Source organism: Nomia melanderi, chromosome 14 (genome assembly GCF_051020985.1).
Source record: "Nomia melanderi isolate GNS246 chromosome 14, iyNomMela1, whole genome shotgun sequence".
In the NCBI taxonomy this organism is placed as follows: Eukaryota; Metazoa; Arthropoda; class Insecta; order Hymenoptera; family Halictidae; genus Nomia; species Nomia melanderi.
The window spans coordinates 13,209,751-13,230,879 of NC_135012.1; the positions used below are offsets into that span (position 1 = coordinate 13,209,751).

At 41.6% G+C, this 21,129-nt stretch overlaps 4 protein-coding genes across 18 annotated transcripts in view; 2 read left to right on the forward strand and 2 right to left on the reverse strand.

Annotated features, from left to right (window-relative positions):
• The first annotated feature begins 1,608 nt into the window (after nt 1-1,608).
• LOC116428972 (sodium-independent sulfate anion transporter) lies at nt 1,609-7,435 on the forward strand. Of its 10 annotated transcripts, XM_076373498.1 has the most exons (11): nt 2,023-2,466; nt 3,319-3,529; nt 3,624-3,710; nt 3,939-4,147; nt 4,270-4,424; nt 4,858-5,543; nt 5,617-5,778; nt 5,858-5,998; nt 6,070-6,215; nt 6,402-6,593; nt 6,877-7,435. In XM_076373498.1, the coding sequence occupies exons 4-11, from the start codon at nt 4,013-4,015 to the stop codon at nt 7,138-7,140; spliced, it is 1,881 nt and encodes a 626-aa protein (XP_076229613.1). In that variant the 5' UTR covers nt 2,023-2,466; nt 3,319-3,529; nt 3,624-3,710; nt 3,939-4,012; the 3' UTR covers nt 7,141-7,435. The 10 variants fall into 10 exon arrangements, with proteins under 10 accessions (XP_076229619.1, XP_076229617.1, XP_076229613.1 ...); XM_076373502.1 differs by lacking the exons at nt 2,023-2,466; nt 3,624-3,710 and adding an exon at nt 1,630-1,759 and having other exon boundaries at nt 3,319-3,409; XM_076373497.1 differs by lacking the exon at nt 3,624-3,710 and having other exon boundaries at nt 3,319-3,409.
• Nucleotides 7,436-7,572: 137 nt separating this feature from the next.
• On the reverse strand, nt 7,573-13,447 carry LOC116429044 (uncharacterized). Its single transcript, XM_076373493.1, is given in 6 exon segments — nt 7,573-10,824; nt 10,827-11,419; nt 11,501-11,709; nt 11,780-12,223; nt 12,541-12,684; nt 13,225-13,447. Coding segments are annotated over 5 exon segments (3,552 nt in total). The 5' UTR covers nt 12,654-12,684; nt 13,225-13,447; the 3' UTR covers nt 7,573-8,631.
• Nucleotides 13,448-13,604: 157 nt separating this feature from the next.
• Nucleotides 13,605-17,831, forward strand: LOC116429015 (sodium-independent sulfate anion transporter). Of its 5 annotated transcripts, XM_076373505.1 has the most exons (10): nt 13,605-13,978; nt 14,082-14,406; nt 15,053-15,273; nt 15,374-15,569; nt 15,648-15,868; nt 15,945-16,509; nt 16,586-16,812; nt 16,907-17,080; nt 17,163-17,325; nt 17,411-17,831. In XM_076373505.1, exons 3-10 carry the CDS (start codon nt 15,067-15,069, stop codon nt 17,560-17,562), a joined length of 1,905 nt encoding a protein of 634 aa, XP_076229620.1. In that variant the 5' UTR covers nt 13,605-13,978; nt 14,082-14,406; nt 15,053-15,066; the 3' UTR covers nt 17,563-17,831. The 5 variants fall into 5 exon arrangements, with proteins under 5 accessions (XP_076229620.1, XP_031837236.1, XP_076229622.1 ...); XM_031981376.2 differs by having other exon boundaries at nt 13,605-14,406; XM_076373506.1 differs by lacking the exons at nt 13,605-13,978; nt 14,082-14,406 and adding an exon at nt 14,416-14,933.
• Nucleotides 17,832-17,908: 77 nt separating this feature from the next.
• Nucleotides 17,909-21,129, reverse strand: part of mwh (multiple wing hairs) — a 44,698-nt gene continuing 41,477 nt past the window's right edge. Inside the window, exon 6 of one of the 2 annotated variants that reach the window (XM_031981374.2) lies at nt 17,909-21,058. In XM_031981374.2, coding sequence (XP_031837234.1) covers nt 18,716-21,058 — 2,343 coding nt within the window. In that variant the 3' untranslated portion in view covers nt 17,909-18,715. The remainder of the gene's footprint in view (nt 21,059-21,129) is intronic. The other variant, XM_031981375.2, reaches the window with a different exon arrangement.

A 21,129-nucleotide genomic window follows, 5' to 3' on the forward strand; every position in this document is an offset into this window, starting at 1 on the left:
AGGACAGAGCTAGTGTGCGACAAGGACAGAGATAGTCTCACTCGCGCCACCTACTAGGAAAAAGCATCTCATCAGTCCCTGGTACCTACTCGTGAAGCATCAGGACCAAAGAGGTCGCACGGATAGCTAATCAAGTGCTGCCATCTAGCGGCGACAGCTAGGAACTAAATGCGACATGGCGATGGAGAAGAAACGATGAAATCAGCAGCGAATTCATTAATAACTCTTCTCCCACAAATAATTTGTTGACATTTGCAATTTAGGATCATAGAATAGACCTTCCTCTAGTTTCTTGTATCATCATTAATAGGATTTTGTTCCGCATTAGTGGTTTATTAATTATTCTTCCGGACGATGTCACAACATAGGCTAGAATCGTTTGACAAGTGCTGCGCAAATCATTAAGTTTCTCATTTAATACGCACAATTCGCGAATGTTTGGAATTGGTGAAGGTAAAGTGCACTGCTAACCATCATTCAGTAATACCCATATATCCTTTTCTATCTTAATTATTGCGTTCTAATGGAACGCAGTCAATACATCGAAACTCGCTAATAGCTAATTAATTACAGCCGAAATCAAGTCCAGACTCTACTGTAATGATTACTAGGGTCTACTTCAACTTCTTCAATTACAAACATTCACATATTGTGCCTATTAATTGAGAAACTTAATAATTTCCTCATTGCCTGTCAAAAAATTTAAGGTTATCTTGTGACATCGTCCCAAAGAATAATTAATAAATACTTAACGCGGTACAAAATCCTATCGATGGCGACATGGGAAACTAGGGAAAGGTCCATTCTACAATCCTAAATTGCAAAAGTTAACAATTTATTTGTAATAGTCGAGTTATTAATGAATTCGCTGCTGATTCCGTCGTTTCATCACCATCGACATGTCGCATTTAGTTCCTGGCTTTCGCCGCTAGATGGCAGCACTTGATTAGCTATCCGTGCGACCTCTTTGGTCCTGATGCTTCACGAGTAGGTACCAGGGACTGATGAGATGCTTTTTCCTAGTAGGTGGCGCGAGTGAGACTATCTCTGTCCTTGTCGCACACTAGCTCTGTCCTTGTCTTACACATTGCGGGTATAGGGAAAAGCTTCGGAAACGCCCGTCCGCTAGATGGCGCCACTATCGCCCGCGACCAAAATCTTCTATCCTTGTCGCACACGCGTGCTGTCCTTGTCTTACTCATTGCGGGGTTGCGATGCCCCTTTCTCACCGCAACCAGCATTACGCTACCGAATTTCTCTATGTAAAAATATAATTGCAATTGAATGCTATTAATAACCCGTCGAACCTGCACATGTCTAGTGAAAAAAATTAAAGACAAATATCGTAGAAGTGTTATACTTTAATGCGAAGTTTAAAAACTACTTAATTTAATATATAGATACGGAAAAATTATATTGCAGTACGCTATAGTTAAAAAAGTAGCCATTATATAATTAGTTTTAAAAGAACGTTGTTACGTGGAATTTCACAGTATTCGTAGAGAATATTCGTTTTTTCTATTTTTTTTTGTTTGACACGACGTAACAGGCTCTTACGAAACAGGATGTGCCCCTGAACTTGCCACGTTTTCAAACAGTCGATTGTCCCGAACAGTCAACCGCAAGTATTTTTAGGCGTCCGGATTACATTTGCAAACAATCGCGGTGCGAGGCGGTTGGGCAAACACGAGCAAGTAGAAAAGCTTAAATCGAGCGAGACACCGACAGGGAATTAGCGAGTCTAGAAGATTAACGTAAGGTGATCGAAACTTCCAGGATTCCCAGCGTTTATTGACTCTCCTAGGTTCTCCAGGAATCGAATTTCATCCGGAACTCTATAAATACCGTTGATTCATCGATTCCAATGCCACTTCATCGTCATCGTGCCTCGTCAAACAATATTTCTCGCTTGCCTGTCGAACCTTAATTGAGTTACGATCGTACGAAAGACGATGCGATTCAAGCTGTGTCAACATTAGGCGGAAAAGAACAATGCATTTGCATGTCCGACGTTTAAACGTACTACAGGTGTATTTTGCCTCGTGGTCTTCGCGGTTTAGAATAATTCAACTCGATAAGTCACAGCCTTTGCCCCTTATCTTCCAATTATACAGAAACATTTCATATTTCATCGGCACGTCGACATCGCTCGTGTGAACCAGTACACCGTTCGAACGGTCAGCAGGAGTAATCGCGAATATTACACCGAAAGTTCCGCAGTATTCCCGTTCGCGAGGCATAGAAAGTATCTGTTTGATTTTTGGAGCGTGCGTATTATCGTAGCCGCGCGACGTTGGCATGCAAACTACGTCGTCATCCAAGAACACGGTGTGGCCTTGTAATTTACAGACGTACAAGCTACAGCTCCACACACGTTGAGAATTTCAACGGTACGGTGAAGTCCGAGAGAGAAAAACTGGTGCAGCGCGATGGCAAAAAGGACTCGAACGGAAACGGAGTGTCTCGGTAATAAATCCGCGTTCCTTGATAACGCCGATCGAGTTCCAGCGGAAAAGAATGAAAAGTTTACGCGAGCCGGCTCGCTTTCCACGCGGCGCGCCGTTTGTTTCGATTTGTCGCGTCTCGCGAGAGCAGTAAACGATTATCGCGAGCGATCGTCGCCGCGACACGGATCCTCGATCACTTTTACTCTCTTGGACATCCGAGCGAACGTCTTTCCGCGTGCTTTCGTTGTGAAATCCCGCGCTCCACTGATACGCCTGTGCTTTCTAGCTAAATGAAAGTTCCGAGAAGAACAAGCTTTTCGTCACGCGACTCCTTAATTGCACGGACGAGTCGATTGTTAATTAAACCAGGAATTTTTCCTTCAATTTCTACCGTGCTCCTCGAAGCCCGTCGATTTTTACGCTTGAGAGTGACTCGTAAGATAGATGGGATTGGGTTCACTCTTGAAATACAGCAGAAGTTCTTTCAAACGTTCTTTTATTTTCTAATTACATTATAGCCAATCAAGGTTACATAACAACGTTCTCATTCTCACCAACATTCGTCCTTGCACTAATAATTATCTGTATACACGGTTCATTTAGATTCCTTCTCATTTTCCTTTGGTTTCTTTTGTACGCTGGTTCTTCGCGTCGACGCTGGTCCAAAAGAGCGTCGAAAACGCTGAACAGGATGCCGAAGAATGCCGCGTAACCCGGATACGGGAGCTAGAAAAAGAGAGCAAATTGGTCGGTGAATTAGCTGTAATTCGCGTTCGCCAAACCCAGCGATCGTTTAGGAGAGGAGCGACGCATGCGTTCGCATCCTGGCCGGCGTAGTAGTACCAGTACTTACATACTTACTTACCAGCAGGTTCGCCAAGTGGAGGGAGGCTCGGGCACGTGTGAAACAGCTGTAGATTTAATCAGTGTATAGAGCAGGTACGGGGCGACGCATCAAATCGGTAAGGCTCAGTCAGCGTGGAAGACTTCTCTCATCGGCCGCGATTAGCGCGCGAGGATTCCGTCGCGTGGAAACATCGAAACCCGCGGGAAAACGAGCTGCGACAAAAAAGAGAAAGCAAGTTGACAAGATCGTAGAGTGGACAGTGCGCGCTGGATCATCGATGTTCCAGCATGAAATGTTTTCCGGCCGATAATCGCGAATCTTTCAGGCAGTCGAGATATGCGGGACTGTTACGCGCCGCTACCAGGAAGCAGGATAATATCACGTGTCCGCATTGCTCTCACGTGGCAAGCGATCAGGTGACACTCGTACACCTACTCGCCGTCGAAAATCACTCGCTAATTGTCCGTTGAAAGAACCGTTAATTGCCAGCTCGTTTCGCCGATCGTGAATCGAAACGACGACGCGCGCTCGCTTAATGGGACTACGCCGGTTGCATAAGAAAAATCTCCGCTGATCGAACGGCGCTCGGTCGATTACCGGAACCATCCTCTCGTCAACGGTCGTGTGCTTCGGTGTGGTTTCAGGACTCCGAATCGGACGCGATGATATAGAGAGAGAGACGCGAAGGGAGACACGTCCAATCGCCGGAGGCAGAAAGATGACGGGGTTCAGCTTCGAGAAGCTGCTGAAGAGCAGAGTGCCGGTTCTAAAATGGCTACCGGTCTACAAGCCGAAAGACGCGCTGGGTGACCTAGTTGCTGGCTTGACAGTTGGCCTGACCTTAATACCTCAGGTACTTTCCACGCTACACAATGTCATTCCTGCGACGCGGGTTATCGAAATGTTACTTATCCGATCTAGTCCGATCGCCGGGAACACGTCTCTCTACTCGCGTGTCCTCCTCTTTGCTTCCAGGCGATCGCCTACGCCGGACTGGCAGGATTGACGCCCCAGTACGGGCTGTACAGCGCGTTCGCGGGCAGCTTCGTTTACATTGTTTTTGGTACTTGCCGAGAAGTCAATATTGGCCCGACCGCGTTGATCTCGCTGCTGACGTACACCTACGCGAGGTAAGAGGCGAAATTTCGGACTTTAAACGGAAGAGACTCGGAGCCGAGCCTGAGAACGGACGACCGTGATGGGCGGTTTCGGTCGTATCCTTAATTGCCGGCAATTGCGACGGGCAATATGATTCAACGACGGCTGAAAGGATGGCCCTTGCCGCGATTATCGCGCCGTCGGTCCACGCAATTGAGAGATTCTTAACGAAAACGAGGCAGCCCGTGAATTTCTAGAACAGGGTCAACAAGATGATCTAATTTTTAGGTCTAACGAAAAGCGAGCGACCGTTTTTCTTTCAGCGAACTGGTAACGCGCCTCGAACTCGAAGCATCTCGCGTCTTCGTTGGAAGTTACGCGAAAATCCTTTCGATTCTCTGAAAAATTATTGATTTTTAATCATTTAAACACACTCTTCTTCCTATTCGACGCGGTATTTTCCAGAGGTATTCCCGAGTACGCGATCCTACTGTGCTTCCTGTCGGGATGCGTTACCATCGTCCTCGGGATACTGCGATTAGGATTCCTGGTCGAGTTCGTCTCGATCCCAGTGGTGTCCGGGTTCACGTCCGCGACGAGCATCATCATCGCCTGCAGCCAGATCAAAAGTTTGCTCGGCCTGAAGATCCACGGGGAAAGTTTCATCGAAATTTGGACGGAGCTGGTCAACAACATCGCCAAGACCAGGATCCCTGACCTGATCTTGTCTTGCTGCTGCATTCTAACTTTGTTGACCCTGAAGGTAATTCGCCGCGGACGTTCACGCGAGCGGAGCTATTTAGTTGTTAGGCGAAGAAAAAGGAAAATCGTTTTTCAGAAACTGAAAGACGCCAAGGTCTCGAACCGAATACTGAAAAAGTCCATCTGGTTCCTGGGAACCGGCAGGAACGCTATCGTCGTCATTCTGTGCGCGGTGATTTCATACGTTTACGAGAGCCGAGGTGGGGCACCGTTCGTCCTGACGGGGCACATCGAGGCGGGTTTGCCGTCCGTCCAGCCACCGGCATTTTCGAGGACCGTTGGTAACCAGACCGAGACTTTCGTGGACATGTGCAAGAACCTGGGCACCGGTATCCTCATCGTCCCGTTGATATCGATCATTGGGAACGTCGCGATTGCCAAGGCCTTCTGTAAGTTTCGTGGAGAATTCCCAGCGGAGGAACCGCGAGGTTCGGTAGAAAAAACTGACGAATCGTATTGCAGCGCGAGGCCAAACTCTCGACGCCACCCAAGAAATGCTCACCCTCGGCCTGTGCAACATAGCAGGTTCCTTCTGCCACTCCATTCCCGTGACCGGTTCCTTTTCCAGGAGCGCGGTGAACAATGCCTCCGGCGTGAGGACACCTTTGGGCGGCGTGTACACGGGTGAGGGGAGTTCTCCGGAACTCGGCGGGATGAAGGATCAGAGGGAAAATCAGAGGTAAAAATGTCGAATCGGTTGCAGGTATTCTAGTCATCCTCGCTTTAAGCCTGCTCACGCCGTACTTTTACTACATCCCGAGAGCGACGCTGAGCTCTGTTATAATCAGCGCGGTAATATTCATGGTCGAGGTGAAGATAATAAGGCCGATCTGGAGATGCAGCAGTGAGTAGAGTAGCCGATCGAAGAAAGCGGCGCGATCGAAGAAACGAAATAATACGTTCGAATAATTTCAGAGCGGGATCTGATTCCAACTTTCGCCACTTTCTTCGCGTGCTTGTTCGCCGGTGTCGAGCTGGGAATTTTAATAGGGGTGACGATTGATCTGGCTATATTAATTTATTTCAACGCCAGGCCGACAATATATATCGAATACAGAAATGTAAATACATAACAATCATCGACGAAGAGTTTTAGAAGTTGCTATTTTGAAAATATTTCCTTTACTTATTAATTTATTGATTTATTAATTTATTTATTTATTCATTTAGTTTGTTTGTTTATTTATTTATTTATTTTATTTACTCATTTATTTATTCGTTAACTAATGAATCTCCCGTCAACGCAGACTCCCGCGGCGAGTTACATCCTCGTGCGACCCAGCGCCGGGCTGCTCTTCCCAGCGGTAGATTACCTGAGGATATACCTGTTGGAGAATCTGGCCGACGATCAGCAAAAGCTACTGAAAACCTTTAAGAACTCGAAAATCGTCGTGCTAGACTGCAAGCATATCGATAAAATTGATTTCACCGCGGCGCATGTAAATACGTGCAACGCTATTAACGCACCGTTCGTCCTGGATTTTACCTCTCCGAGCATATCTTTTTCTTTTTTTTACCTTTTTCATCGAGCTACGTGTCTATTGTTTAACGGTTAGAACTCGTATATAATATAAATACGCATAGCGTGTCTCTCTAGCGTCGTATTAAGGAAATTCAAATTCAACTACCGCTAGCAGATGCAAGATTCAGGACCAATCCGAACAGATTTCCTCGTTTCCGCCGGAAATGTGTGCATTTATTTCTGTTGTTCGCGTTTCGCAGGGCTTGAATACGGTGATAAACGACTTCAAGGGAAAAAATCACAGGCTGATAATGCTACGGCCGTCCGCGGAGGTGTTGCGGAGCGTCCAGTCGCTGTCCGAGGAAATCATACCGGTCGTTTACACGGACGCGGAGCTCGTGGCAATTTTGAAGGAGTTCAGTATGAGCAAAAGGGTCCTGGAGTTCAACGCGGAATTAATAGACGTGACGAACGTAAAGCCCGACGCCCCGCCGAGGGACGAGCACGCGAGCACGAAACTCTGAGGCGATCGACAAACCGAAAACGATTTACCGAAGAAACGGTCGAAGAAATCGACAACCGATGCATAGTACAGTGCGGGAAACATTCCTAGAATTTTGCATTTCACTTCTTTTTTTTTTCCTCCTCGCGTTTTCTCTCTTTTTTTTCTTCAATACATATCGAAAATCGAGTTATAGGAGTATCAACGATATCGTATAAAATCGTAATGAACATTAACACGTATTTACGATTATATATGAATTGTATAATAATTCGTATATTTTTTTTTTTTTGTAACTTTTTACCAGTAATGATATAGATCCATATGAAAAATTACTTGCTTCTTCTTCTTCTTCTTCTATTTTCAAAGAGACTCTATTGACGCGTGCAAATTCTCAATACGAATGAAGGAATAATACTGTGTGGTTATAAATGCATACCAGAATATGAATATGTCAAGGGAAAAGGATATATTCTAATTAGTCTATATAACATCTACCAGCTACGGCAAGTTCGTGTTTTACTTTGTAAAAACTTGTAAGTCCTCGAAAAATAAACTATATGGTATTTCTTAACAATACACGTAATATTTAAACAAAAATAAATCGCCGTATAAAATGCTTTTGCCTCTGAACCAGTAGAGGGACGAAGAAATAGAAGGGAAATCAATGAAAGAAAAATGATCTCTCGCCGTCGGGTCGAGAATTAAATGAAATTCGTCAGACTTGTTTGATTCGTGACTCTTCGAGTTACGATCGCTAACGGTAACTCCACGCGTGTCGCGCGCGCGAACAGTTTCCTTCCTCTCTCTCTCTCTGTGTGCTGTCCATCTCTCTTTAAGGAAACGAAAACAAAAGAACCAAACGAAATTTTTCCGTGGCACGAAATAAAACGCTACACCGTCGTATAATACTTTCGATCGTAGGAACTGAAAAACTTTCTGTACCCCGAGAATACGAAGCGCCCGATATAACATTGAAAAAGATACCTTCTACGGAATCCGTGTAACGAGTAACATCGATCATCTAAGGTTTAGACTGACTGGTAGAAATATCTGAAGAGAATCTAGAAAATAGATCTGCTACTTTCACACGTGTTACCATAGGAAAGAACAAGACGAGGCTATCGCGTAATTGGCAGTTACAGTATCGTAAAATTCCTTTAAAGCTTCTCAACTTTGAAAAAATCTATCATCTAATTTGATGCGGAACATCTATACATATACATATATATACATATATTTATATTTATATTTATATATATATATATGTATATATACATATATAAAAAGTACGTGAAGATGCGTCTGAAGTAGATCGATTAAAAAACTTTCATATCGTTCACGATACGCTTGTACATGTATAAAGATATAACGATGATACGAACGGACAAAGAACCGTAAGATGAATAATGTGCAACGATTTTGTACGGTGTAATTGCAACGATCTAGATCGAAAACAAGATTATAGGTTATGGGTATGCGGTACCGTCGCCCGTTAACTGTTCCTATGGTTTTACTGATCCATCGATTTGCGTATCCCACGGCCCAGTGTTGCCCGCGACGCGAGCTCTTTCGGGGACGCGTGGTAACTTCCGTTCTTGTGGAACTGAGGAACGTAGGGTGACGAATTAATGCTGGCCATGTACGCTATTTGCTTCGCCTCCGAATGCAGAGACGGGCTCTGAATATTATCTTGCTTTCTGGCATAGTTCACTCCGTAGTACATGCATTCCCTTGGCGAGACCATCGGCGGTATACAGTCGGAATCGTTTTTCGACACGTCATCTTTCCTGTTGCCGGGCTCCTGATTGTTTAGGAACACTGAACAAGGCTCCGGCATTCTTTGATAATTGCCGGTAGCGCGCGGCGCATACTTCTGATTCAGTTGCATATGCATGTTCGCCTGACCATTCCTTACCACGGAGTCCATTGTGACACCGTACGAGAACGGTACTGTTACCTGCCCATCCTGGGTACAGTTCTGATACTCGTTCGCCAAGGGAACGCGATACTGACCGGCTCTCGCGTGAACGTCCATCCCGTTGTCTTTCATCCTGACGTTCGATTTGCTCCCCTGCATGTTCCCCAAGTAATTGTCCAACTTCATCGGCACAGTAAACGTCGGGTTGCTCTCCAGTTGTTGCATCTGCTGGAACTGCTTGTACGGGTTGTTCTGCATAGACGTCGGCGCAGAGCAATTGATAGTGTCCGTCGTGGTGTTCGACGGCAACACTTGATTAGGGTACGTATTGCAATTGGTGAACGGAGAATTTTGGTACAACGGAGCCGGGTACTGCACCATCGGGTTCCAGCCTTGCATGCACAACTGCGGCACGTAAAACAACGGAGGCTGCATGTAACCTGCTTGTTGAATATTATTGAAATCTGTGCCGCAAACGTGTCGGGAGTTCTGCATTTGCATGTTCAACGGATGCGCAGAATTCATCACGTTTCCGAAGAGCAACATATCTGGAAGCGATAAATTCCATTGATTATGCTGGGCAAGTACAGGATGATTTTGATAACCAGACGGCGGTAAGACAGAGGTTTGAGTGTTATGCATGAGAATGTTGGAAGGTTCACCTTGCATAATGTTCTGATTCTCCATAGTATACGAAGAAGTACTTGGTACTAATGCGCTGTGAGAGACTATAGTATTTTCAGCCGTTTTCCTCGGTACGTTCTGCGCGTTACTGTATTGATTTAAGTAGACTGGGGACATATTATGATAGGGTAAGCCATTTCCCATTGGCATAACTGGGTTGCAGTTATTGTGCGCAGATACACCTTGGGGAGATACGTGCGACACCTGATCCGGTTTCTGCTGATGCGCCACATCCAGCAAATACAAGTTCCTCTCAGAATTTTGAATAGCGACTGGTGCGTTTGCGTACTGAGCATTCGCATTATCGAAGTAACTCTTACTTTGTACACTCTGATGATTCTCCATTTGTTGAGTGTTGCTTAAATTAGGTAAAGTTTGTAAATCAGAGTAATACGAATTTCCAGTGATTTTATGAGACTGAATAATATTATGAGGATGCGACGACGACGATACAGAATGAACTGTATTAACTTCTTGAACATTATCAGAAAATTTCACCGACTTTGCTTCCGGGTTACCAGTGCTCATCTTACTGCTATTATTAATACTAGTATGATCTTGTTCAGTCTTTGCGAATTGTACTTCAGTTCCATTACAAGAAGCTTGCAATATTTGTGATTCTTGTGATATATGAACAGGTGCATTTACAATAGCAGGATCTTTGGTACTATTTGAACAAGAATTCAATGATTTAATGGACTGTACATTATTTACAGTAGTTGAATCTGATGTATCAGTCTTAGTATTACTAGCACCATTAGCTGCCTTATGCGAATATACTGTTACTTTTGAGCCATCGAATTGATTTATTTTATAATCCTTTGTTGAATTATCTGTAACGTATTTTTTATAGTCGTCTGGTTTCTCTTTCCCACTCGAATCTTTGAAAAATGTTTGAAAAGTGCCTGAAGAACGCCTATAAACGTGAGAGTCTTTCTTGTTTTTTTGTATACACCCCTGATCATCTTTTAGATTCCGATCGGTAGTAGTCTTCGTGTGAGATAAATTTTGGTAACTTCTTCTACAAGACACAGATCCTGATGATTTGCCTATCATTCTTTCGTTCATACTGCATTCTGAAACATAAAAATCGTTTACATTCCCCGTTGTTTTGTACCGCGAGTAAGTCTCGTATCGCTTATTTTCTTACTTATTTCATATTTTTTCTTTGATCCATTCTCAGTTGAATTAGTTGCACTAATATTATTATTAAAACCAGACACGTGATTAATAGAATTTTCTTCCTCCAGTTTAGTCGTATCCCTTACATACTGCTGTTGCGACTTTATGGATGCTTTGTTTCTATTATATTGATTATTATGCGACTGAGTGCGAGTTATTTGAACTTTGTGAGACTTCCTTATTTCATCTACCTCGTTACTCTTTTTTTGAGATTTATTTTTTTCATCTAGTCCTTCCATAGATTTGCTTCTACTACCACATTCATTGAACGTAGAAAAATGTTGTTTAGAAAACTGTTGCTCCTTCATTTGTGTCCCTTTTCCCATAATTAATTGTCTATTATATCCATTCACTTTGCTACATTTATCATGAAACTTAGACATTGCAGGTACGGATATCTTCCTCGAGTCTGTACTAGAAGTTGATGTTTTATCACTTTTATATAAATTTAATGAATCATCTTGATCTTTGGAACTTTGTTTCGTAACAGTCCAAGACTCTTTTACATTACTTCCTGCAAGTAAAGAAACACTCTTTTGTTGTAACAATAACTTAGGAATGTTGCCAGATTAATTCCGAGATGTTTGAATCTCACCTGATTGCTTTTTGATCTTCTGATCATTAGATTTATTAATATTAATCTTTGTAGTTGCTTTTTGCATACCTCTCTTTGATTCAGATGTAGGTTGAGCTTTAGATTTTGCATTGTTATTATTGTTATCATGACATTGCTTTGAAGTAACACGATTACCTTCATCGGTATCTGACTTTGTTGAGTCAGGAATACTACGATGAATAGGATCCCTAATAATTATACGAACAATGCACCATATAACTCATAAGATGTAATCATTAAAATTAATCTTTTACCTACCATTTGTTAGAAGATTCGTTATACGACTCCTCAGATTTACTTTTCTCTTCTTCCTTAAGTCTAAGGTGCTCCAATTGAACAGTAACAATATTCTCTTGCAAATTCATATTCATTGCCTCTTGCTTATCTAGTCTTTGAACAACTAAAGATTGAGAATTTGGAAATAAAGTACTATTTATATTGACGTCTTCATTCCATGCAGTTTCCATAATACTTTTATCAGACAGCTCGATAACTTTCAAAGTAGACTCAAGTGTATTATTATTTGTAATAATGTTGTTATTATCTATATTTTCACTCATAATACAATCATTGTTTTTTAACTCAGGATTATTCCAAACATCTTCATTTGAAACAACATTGATACTTTGTTGTATTTCTTCGGTTGATTTAGTTTTCAATAGATTACTTATTAATTCTTTCTCATGTGGAAACACGTTTGTGCTACAATACAGAAATAATTTGAGAACATTAGAAGAGATTTACATATTTACTTTTAACATTTTATCTTTTCCTTGGCCATAGAACAGTCAACCATATATTGACACAAATGATGTTTTGACAGAATTATCCTCTTATGAGCAACAAAATAGATCATAATATTATTTGACATTAGAAGCACATTTAATATCGATAAAGAAACTATGTTTTTTTTATTAGTCTGCACAAAATATTTTATTAAAGTTCAAAATAAAAGAAACAAATAGCAAAATAATATAACGGTAATAAACTAAAATGTGTAAAAACAGATATAAACGTACTGGCCTGATAACTGAGAATTACTTTTCAGCCATTGCATATTATGCATCTTGCCTATTACGGCCATCTGCTCTACATCGTATTTTTGTTTTAAATCTTTATCAGTGGAATCCATTATTACCTATTATAAATGCAGTTACAAAAACCTGAGCACAATTACAACAAAATATAACTACCTAAAGATATCCTAGATGGAAAATAAAATGTAAGGTACAGCAATGTTACACTTAAGATGCTTCAAATAGTAGAACAATGTAAAGTACAATTGTAAGAAGAATTAGAATTAATTATAATAGGCACTGTTAAACATAAAATGGTGAACCGTTAGCACGTATTAAGAAGCAAATAATAGAAATCCTCTGTCTTAAATTTTCTGATTTTACGTCAAAATTTCAGTTGCTTCGACGAGCAATAAGAAAACAAATACAACAAAACAGTCACTGTGCTCGACTAATCGTCTTAAACGCGTATGGAACTTAATTAACGTAAGAACCGAAAACAATGACAATAAAATATATTTACGGCGCAATTGGTATCGGATAACTACAACATTTGTAGGTAAATTTTTGGGTCAGTAATATAATTTCACAGCTATCCGCGGGAATGATAATTTGACCAGTTTACCGTATGCTTAAATGTTTAACGGTGCTCGAAATATTAAATGAAAATCTGTTGCAGGAACGTACTCTGGTTCAATCCAAAGATATTAAGAATGACCGACCACCATAAAGGTCGCCATAATACTGATGAACGGGAGGATGCGCAAGTGCAAACAGATGAAAAATCTTCACGGTGAATTGAAAAATAATTAATTTTTCACGACCCATTTATTCGTGAAATGGTTCCAAAGATGTTACGCGGCGTAAATGCAACGTTATACGTTAAACGGGGAATAATCGGTGGGATCGGTAGGTTTATAAAATTCAAATAAAGCATCCTTTAAAGGACATTCTCAAATACGGTAAAATTATTGGTTGTGGCTCGACGAGCCAACGAACCGGATTTATTCGTTCTAAATTACCGACTGCACCAAGGAAATGCAGTCCCTCTATTGACAAACGTGCGAACTGCACTTTTCTTCGAAACTATCCATAGCGAAATGCCGGTTCCCAAGTTCAGTTTATGGCCAGAACCTGGTCGGCGCGTGTATTCGTTCTAATTTTCCTTGTTGAACGGCTTACGATCTGGCGTCCATAATTTTCGGTTACAAATTTTCTATGAAACGGTCGTAATTAGTAAGGTATTGTGTTAGCATACGAAACAGGTTATGCCAGTCTATAAATTTAATCGGCGTCTTTACGATGAAAATGACTCATACCGACGAAATTCGTGAAGTTAATTGATGGTTTGTTCTGTGCGATATCATGCATTCGAACAGGAAACATATTATCGTATTACTTATGCTATAAATTAGCTGTGCATTTCCTTTGCGACGATTGTGTTAGTACACGAAGTTAATTACTACACACAGAGGCGTAAAACCCTTGACTAATCTAACTGTGTGCTGTTTTTTTTCCCCAAACACGCACACGATACTTATCAGTGAGATAGGTCAAGTAGCTATGGCCCTTTAATAAAACCGATCAACATAAACGGCGCTCGGAGGATGTTGGGAAATATATTGTGCCTTAACAGGCCAAGTGTTCAATGATTCGTAAAACAACAAAAAGACTACGTTCTCTCGATGTAGCATTAAACACCGGTGAAATTAAACCTGTGAATTTTATGCGTTCAGATTATGCAATTATTGAAGTGACACGAAGGTTAACACACTTGGCTAACTCACGTGTGCCAATTGCAATTTTTGTCACGCCAAAGGGGTCGAGAATGCAAGAAAAAAATTAGAACAACCCTATTACACCAGCTAAGTAATTATACTCAGGAATTTTAATTTTCTCTTTTGAATTTCTGCTCGCCTCGTTCTACGATTTCTTTTCGTTTCTTTTTCCCTTTCTTTTCTTGAAATTTCTCTCGACGATTATTCCTTCTTCCTTCTGTTTTTGTCATCGGAACGATAAAATTGTTTTCGTCAATATTTTTAATCATCGAATTAGGGGAGCCCCGCGATTGTCTATCTACATTTATGTTCTTTATATTCGCGAAGAATGTGTATTGTTCACGATTTGTACAAAAAGTATGAAGGCTAGCCACTACTTTTCCTCCGCTAATGTGAGATAAAATTCGCGTTCTACCTGACTATATAAGCAGCCGAAAGGCTTTGGTCTCTTTCAGTTTCTCGCTGTATCGCGAAACGCGTATTTATACTGTCAACATAGACAGACTTCTGTTTTTCTTTTATTTTTTTTCATTTTTTTATTTATGATACCGCGGTATAACTAAGAATTCGTGCCCGTGAGAAGCTACGGCGTTACGGTGAAAGTTCCAACTTTCACAGGTAAAAATATTTCGCGTTTTTCATTGATGTAACTATTGTTCATTAATCGACGCGAGTTTTCGATATTGCCATAGAACTTATTCATTTGAAAATTTCAAATATTTCATATTTTTCCAAAGGTGCTCGACTTACAATGGCCCTCGATATGATAGACCGGAAATGGCAATCGAAATTTGACAAACTGAACAAATTTATTAAGAAACGAATACCGATCATTCGGTGGTTACCAGCGTATAATTCGGAAAAATTTTTAAGTGATGCTATTGCTGGAATTACCGTCGGCCTTACTGTTATGCCGCAAGGACTCGCTTATGCAACACTGGCAGGATTAGAACCACAGGTCACAGAAATATTTAAAAAAAAAATGTTATGTGAAGTTGTGATTTTTAATTCTTCTTCTATTTCGGTCGTATAGAACTTATAAAATTATAAAATTACAGTATGGTCTCTATTCTGCATTCATGGGAGCTATGGTATATATAATATTTGGGTCATGCAAAGACATCACAATTGGACCAACTGCACTTATGGCACTCATGACTCATGAATATGTTCAGGGTAGAAATGCAGATTTTGCAATATTACTTGCATTTTTGTGTGGTTGTTTACAAATTTTAATGGCTTTTCTACGTTTAGGTAACATTGAATAGTTGTTACACAATTAAGAAGTGCAACTTGTATGGATGGTCTGATGAATTTTATAAAATGTTGTAGGAGTACTTATAGACTTTATATCAATACCTGTCACAGTTGGTTTCACTTCTGCCACATCGGTAATAATTGTGGCTTCTCAGCTCAAGGGACTTCTAGGATTAAAGATCTCCTCCCAAGGATTCTTAGACACTTTAACAAAAGTTTCCAAAAACATTCATAAGGCTAGTCTGTGGGATACTGCAATGAGTTTTTCTTGTATTGCTGTCTTGTTGATGTTTAGGGTAATCAACATATATAATCTTATCAACTATAATCTATTTTATTGTAGATTTTAATTGTGTTGTTTTTACTATATAGAAAATGAGAGACATCAAATTTGGCTCCACCAATGAAAAGCCAAATAAATATCACAAGGGATTGACAAAAATGGTATGGTTAATATCTACAGCTAGAAATGCTATTATTGTTATTGTTTGTTCTGCTATCGCATACAAGTTCCAATCGACTGAAACTGGTTCTCCATTCATTCTCACTGGCCCAGTCAGATCGGGTCTGCCATCTTTCAAGTTACCTCCTTTTTCTACACAAATTAGAAACGAAACCTTGAGCTTCACTGGAATGTGTTCAGAATTAGGTGCATCTATAGCATTGGTTCCTATAATTGGGGTACTTGCTAATGTGGCAATTGCAAAAGCATTTGCAAATGGTGATAAAGTAGATGCTACTCAAGAATTAATAACATTGGGAATTTGTAATGTGCTTGGGTCTTGTGCAAGTGCAATGCCAGTTACTGGCTCGTTCAGCAGATCTGCTGTAAACCATGCAAGCGGAGTAAAGACACCAATGGGTGGTTTATATACAGGAATGTTGATATTGTTAGCTCTGAGTCTCCTAACACCATACTTTTACTTCATACCCAAAGGTAACTTAACGATTACTTTCTTATTTATGCTTGTACATCAAGATTATGCATTTTTCTAACAGTATGCATTTCTCAGCTTCCTTGTCAGCAGTTATTATTTGCGCAGTGATGTATATGATTGAATACGAAGTAGTGAAGTTAATATGGAAGACCAGCAAAAAGGACTTGATTCCAATGTTTGTCACATTTTTATTCTGTCTTCTTATTGGTGTAGAATATGGAATATTATTGGGTGTGGGAACAAATCTTATGTTCTTACTGTATCCCTCTGCACGTCCAACTATACATGTCGATGAATGTACTGTAAGTACTAACTTACATTAATGCTATACAATTCATTATTCTGTTCCATTTCATATCTTTATATTAATTCATACTGTGTGTGTGTGTGTGTCAGACTACTTCTGGAGCTGAGTACCTTTTGGTAACACCAGGAAATAGCCTGTATTTTCCTGCTGTTGATTTTATTAAAAAATCAGTTGGTAATGCTGGAATAAAGCAGGGTTCGAGTCAAATACCAGTTGTTGTTGATTGCAGATATATGTTGGGTGCAGATTTTACTGCTGCTAAAGTAAATACTTAGGCACAACATCATTATGTATACGCAGTTGAGTAAGCAACTACCATCGTGCTTTACATATCTTTTGTCACAGGGAATCGCAACATTAATAAATGAATTTAATAATCGAAAACAAGGTCTCTACTTTTACAATCCTCGGTCGGATGTAATTGCAGTGTTGAAAGGAGCATGTGGAGAAGAGTTTCAATATATCTCTACTCAAGAGGAATTATCATATTTGTTATCAACACATCAAGGTTTTGATACAGATATATACATGTGTACTTACATAATTAAATATCCTGTTACACTGTCAAATATCCATTTTTGTTCGTGTTTCAGAGAAAGCATCGCAACAGCTGTTAGAAATAGCACGCGACAAATCGCACGAACCTTTAATGCTGGGCAATCGTGAAGTTATCCATCGGAATGGACGTTCGTGTCAAGAACTTAGCGAAGTCACGACGACCTTGTTGCATGCTACAGCTAGTTAAAAGACAGTAGCGTTGTTATATTTCAAAAATTTCATTTTGATTTTTTCCCATGGACTGAAAATTTTACTTGTGCATTTCATGTGAAGAAATTTATCTTTACAGAATTTTATCGAACGTTTCTCAGTATTAAGTAATTTAATATTCGTTATTACGAAATGACAAATATATTTATTACATGCAAGTTACTAGATAAGTCATCGATAATATAATGCGGTTAAGAAAATGGATTATATGACAGATTTTATAATATTGATAAAAATTGTATATATATATATATATACATATATATATACATATACATATGCAATTATGTGTAAAACCTTTGCGTACGTAAAAGACATATTCTTGTATCTCTTGTTTTCTATGTTTGTTGTGTCAATCGGAAATAAATATTTAGATGTAATTTCCATTTGTGTAAATGTATACGAATGATACGTTTATTACAGATAGGGGTAACAAGTTTATTAAATCGTAAACATAATTACAGGTCCGTTTTGAATGTATATTAAAAGTAATAAGTTAATGGAGAACTTTCACGTAGAATAATGGCATATGAGTAAGGCCATGAACTATATTCTTTTAACGTTACAACGATGATAATTCGTACGCTTATTTTATAATTATTGCTGCTTCCTGATCTATGCTTTGTACAGGTTTACTTGAATGTTTATACAGTCTTCATTTGAACGCGACATAATTATAAAGATGTAATTACACGTGATGGAAAGTAATATTGCACAATTCGTCGAAAACGTATAACACTCCGAATCATCGAACAACTATCTCCGTAATGGAAACGATTACATGTTTATCGCATTACCAGAAATATTAACTCCAATATATATATATATATATATATATATTAGACTCTTAAATTTTGTTTATACAAGTATCGCGCTCGAGTAGAGTAATTGCGATAAGTGGAGCAAACTTAGCGATACGCGTACGTCAATTTCAATATTAATTTTTCTTTTTTTCTCAAAACTCGATAAGATGAAACGCACCGAATATCTAAAGAGGTGAACGAATGTCGTTCGTAAAAAGACTGTTTTTTGTATCGAAAACGCATACAAAAATATATTTGATTCTCGGAAGTGTTGTTTCGAGACGGGAGTATTCGAAATCTACATAGGTACTTATTACAAAACTAATTTCAGTACAGTCCCGACACAACGTCCGTAACTTTCCCACGATTTCCGGCCGCGGAGGATGTCGTGTTCCTCCTTCCAACCGGGCTCTCCTTGATTTGTTGGTTTCCCGAATATTTCCCAGCGTTGAAACGATTCTTTCCGAGACCAAACGTATCGTAAGTTCGCCCGGCGAATATTCCGGAATCTTTCGGCCTATTAGAGAAGCCGGTGCCGATGTTTTCGTGTTGGCTGAACGAGTTGTGTCTCACCCCATTCTTCGTCAGTATCATGGGAGTACAATCAAACTCCGATTCACTGTTCCTCTTAGCGGAATTCAATTCGTTCTGACAATTCCATTCATGATTTCTCTGCTCCTCGTACAGCTCGTCGTTTCGTAGCTGCTTGTTGTTCACGTTCGCGGAATAAAATTCATCGTTTTTCAGGTGTTTGCTTCGCGAATCCTCTTTCTTCCCCTTCGTTTCCAGGTCGTAACAGGTTCTCGAGTCCTCCAGCCTACTCGACTTCGACCTGATCAGATGCCTGTCCTCCCGAGACTTCTTCGGCTTCGACTGATGCTTGCCCGAGTCCCATTGACTCTTCTCCTCCGTGATAACTATGTCGACCATCGAGTCGAGACCCTCGTCGATTCTGTCCAGAGACTTGGTCAACAAACTGGGAGACTTTGGCGCTTCGATGGAGCCCGGTGTTCGAGTCAGCAACGGTTCCAGGTTGAAATCCGTGACGTAGAACAATCCGCTGTCGCTTCCTCCTCGCGAGGAGCATTGTTCCTTCCTCGCGACGTGAGAGACGTGGTGGAAAGACTCGGACCTGCGCATTCTATTTCTCGAATTCTCTTCGAAGAATTGATGCTCCGGCTTGCTCAGGTTCTCGGAGCTGCCCGGTCTTCCATAACTCTGGAGACTTCGATGCTCGTCGAACGAGTTCAGACTCTCGAACTTCCTGATGTGGCTCTCCACTCTGCTTCGCCCGGATCTCCTTGACCGCGGGCTCGAAGCGTTCGATTCCAGGTAATCGTGGCTGGTCGATCTGCGAAGTAGCTTCCTCTTTTCCACTTCGCTTCTGTATTTCGAGTTATGCCTCTGCACGAAGCCACCCTCTTGCCTGCCGCTCGATTTCGAGTCGTTGGTCCCGGTGCTCTTCAGCCTGCTCGAGCTTTCGTAATTCCTAATCGTCTTTTTGTCCTTGGCGTCGCTTTCGCCGAAGTGCCGAAGATCCTCGAAGCTCTTCTTCAGTTTGCTATCGTTGTCGTCGTCCAGTTCGTTCCTCGATTGCTTCTGGAAGTGATCGACGTCGGTGCTCCTCATCTGCTCCTCGTACGTCTGGTTCTTGCCGTTGTACTTCAACCGGGAAGCGCTGAGAAGCGAGTCGCTACCGTCGCCCAGAGTTTCCTCTTCAATCTCCTCGTCGTGGGAATTATAGGTCTCCTCGTGATCCGGGAAGTCGCAGTGCCTCACCGCCATGATAGTGGACAAACAAGGAGGCGACCTCCTCGGCGGTTGAGGATGCAGTATGGTCGGAACGATGGCGTCCTCGATGTCGGGTCCCTTTATCACGATCTTCACGCTGCCCTCAACCGAAGATTTCGAGATTCTACGCGTGTCGGCGTTCAGACGCCTAGCGCTGCCGGAGTCTGTGCTGTAGTCTCGATCGTTGCCGAAGTAAGTCACCTGTTCACCCTTTATCACGCTTTGGGAGACGGTGGAGGCCGCGTTCGATTTTGGAATCTTCGACTCGGACTGTTGGTCCCTCTTCAACACTCTGTCGAGCAAGTAAGATTCCGAACTCTTGAAGACCTTGTCCTTGGAAGAATCCTGATCCATCCGCTTCTCTTCGTGGCTCTGATCGCCGAACTCTTCCTCCGCGTCCTTGACGATGATCCGGAGCTCCTCGATGACGTCGTCTATGGTGGTCTCCTGGTCGTTGTCCGGCGACGAGCTGTGCTTCTGATGGTTGGCCCGCGACTGATGCTTCGTGTTCTCCGGACTGCTCGACCTTTCCGACGAGCTGATGCCCTCGTCTTCCGCGTTCGACGAGACTTTCGGCGACTGTTTAGCGCCGAGCACCGTCACCTTCTCGCGATCCTCTAAGTTGTAATTGTTCAGTTTCTCGACTTGGAGCTGCTGCAGCTCGGCCTGGAGAGCCGAAACCTTTTTGCTGAGAATTCTACAGGTTTCCTCGGCACGTACCACTCGTCTCTGCAGGGCGTCTACGTCGACGCAGTTGTGCGTCCATTTCTGAACCTCCTTGTGTAGAAGCTCGTTCAGCGCGTCCTCCTCCCTGCCGTCCAATTCTTTCAGCCATTCTTGAAGGACCTGCGGCTCTAGTCCAGCTTCGCAGGCTTCAGCCTGGGCAGAAAGAAACGCGCCGTTGCTCGTCTGGACCGTTTCGCGTTCGTTCGAACGGCGAGAGGACGCGG

Coding starts and splice junctions, on each gene's coding strand:
- LOC116428972 (XM_076373495.1), top strand. CDS start 2,430: ATGGCAAAAAGGACTCGAACGGAAACGGAGTGTCTCG. Junction 4,425..4,857: donor CTGACGTACACCTACGCGAG/GTAAGAGGCGAA, acceptor GGTATTTTCCAG/AGGTATTCCCGAGTACGCGA. Junction 5,779..5,857: donor TTTGGGCGGCGTGTACACGG/GTGAGGGGAGTT, acceptor AATCGGTTGCAG/GTATTCTAGTCATCCTCGCT.
- LOC116429015 (XM_031981376.2), top strand. CDS start 15,067: ATGGCCCTCGATATGATAGACCGGAAATGGCAATCGAAATTTGACAAA. Junction 15,274..15,373: donor TGGCAGGATTAGAACCACAG/GTCACAGAAATA, acceptor ATAAAATTACAG/TATGGTCTCTATTCTGCATT. Junction 16,813..16,906: donor TACATGTCGATGAATGTACT/GTAAGTACTAAC, acceptor TGTGTGTGTCAG/ACTACTTCTGGAGCTGAGTA.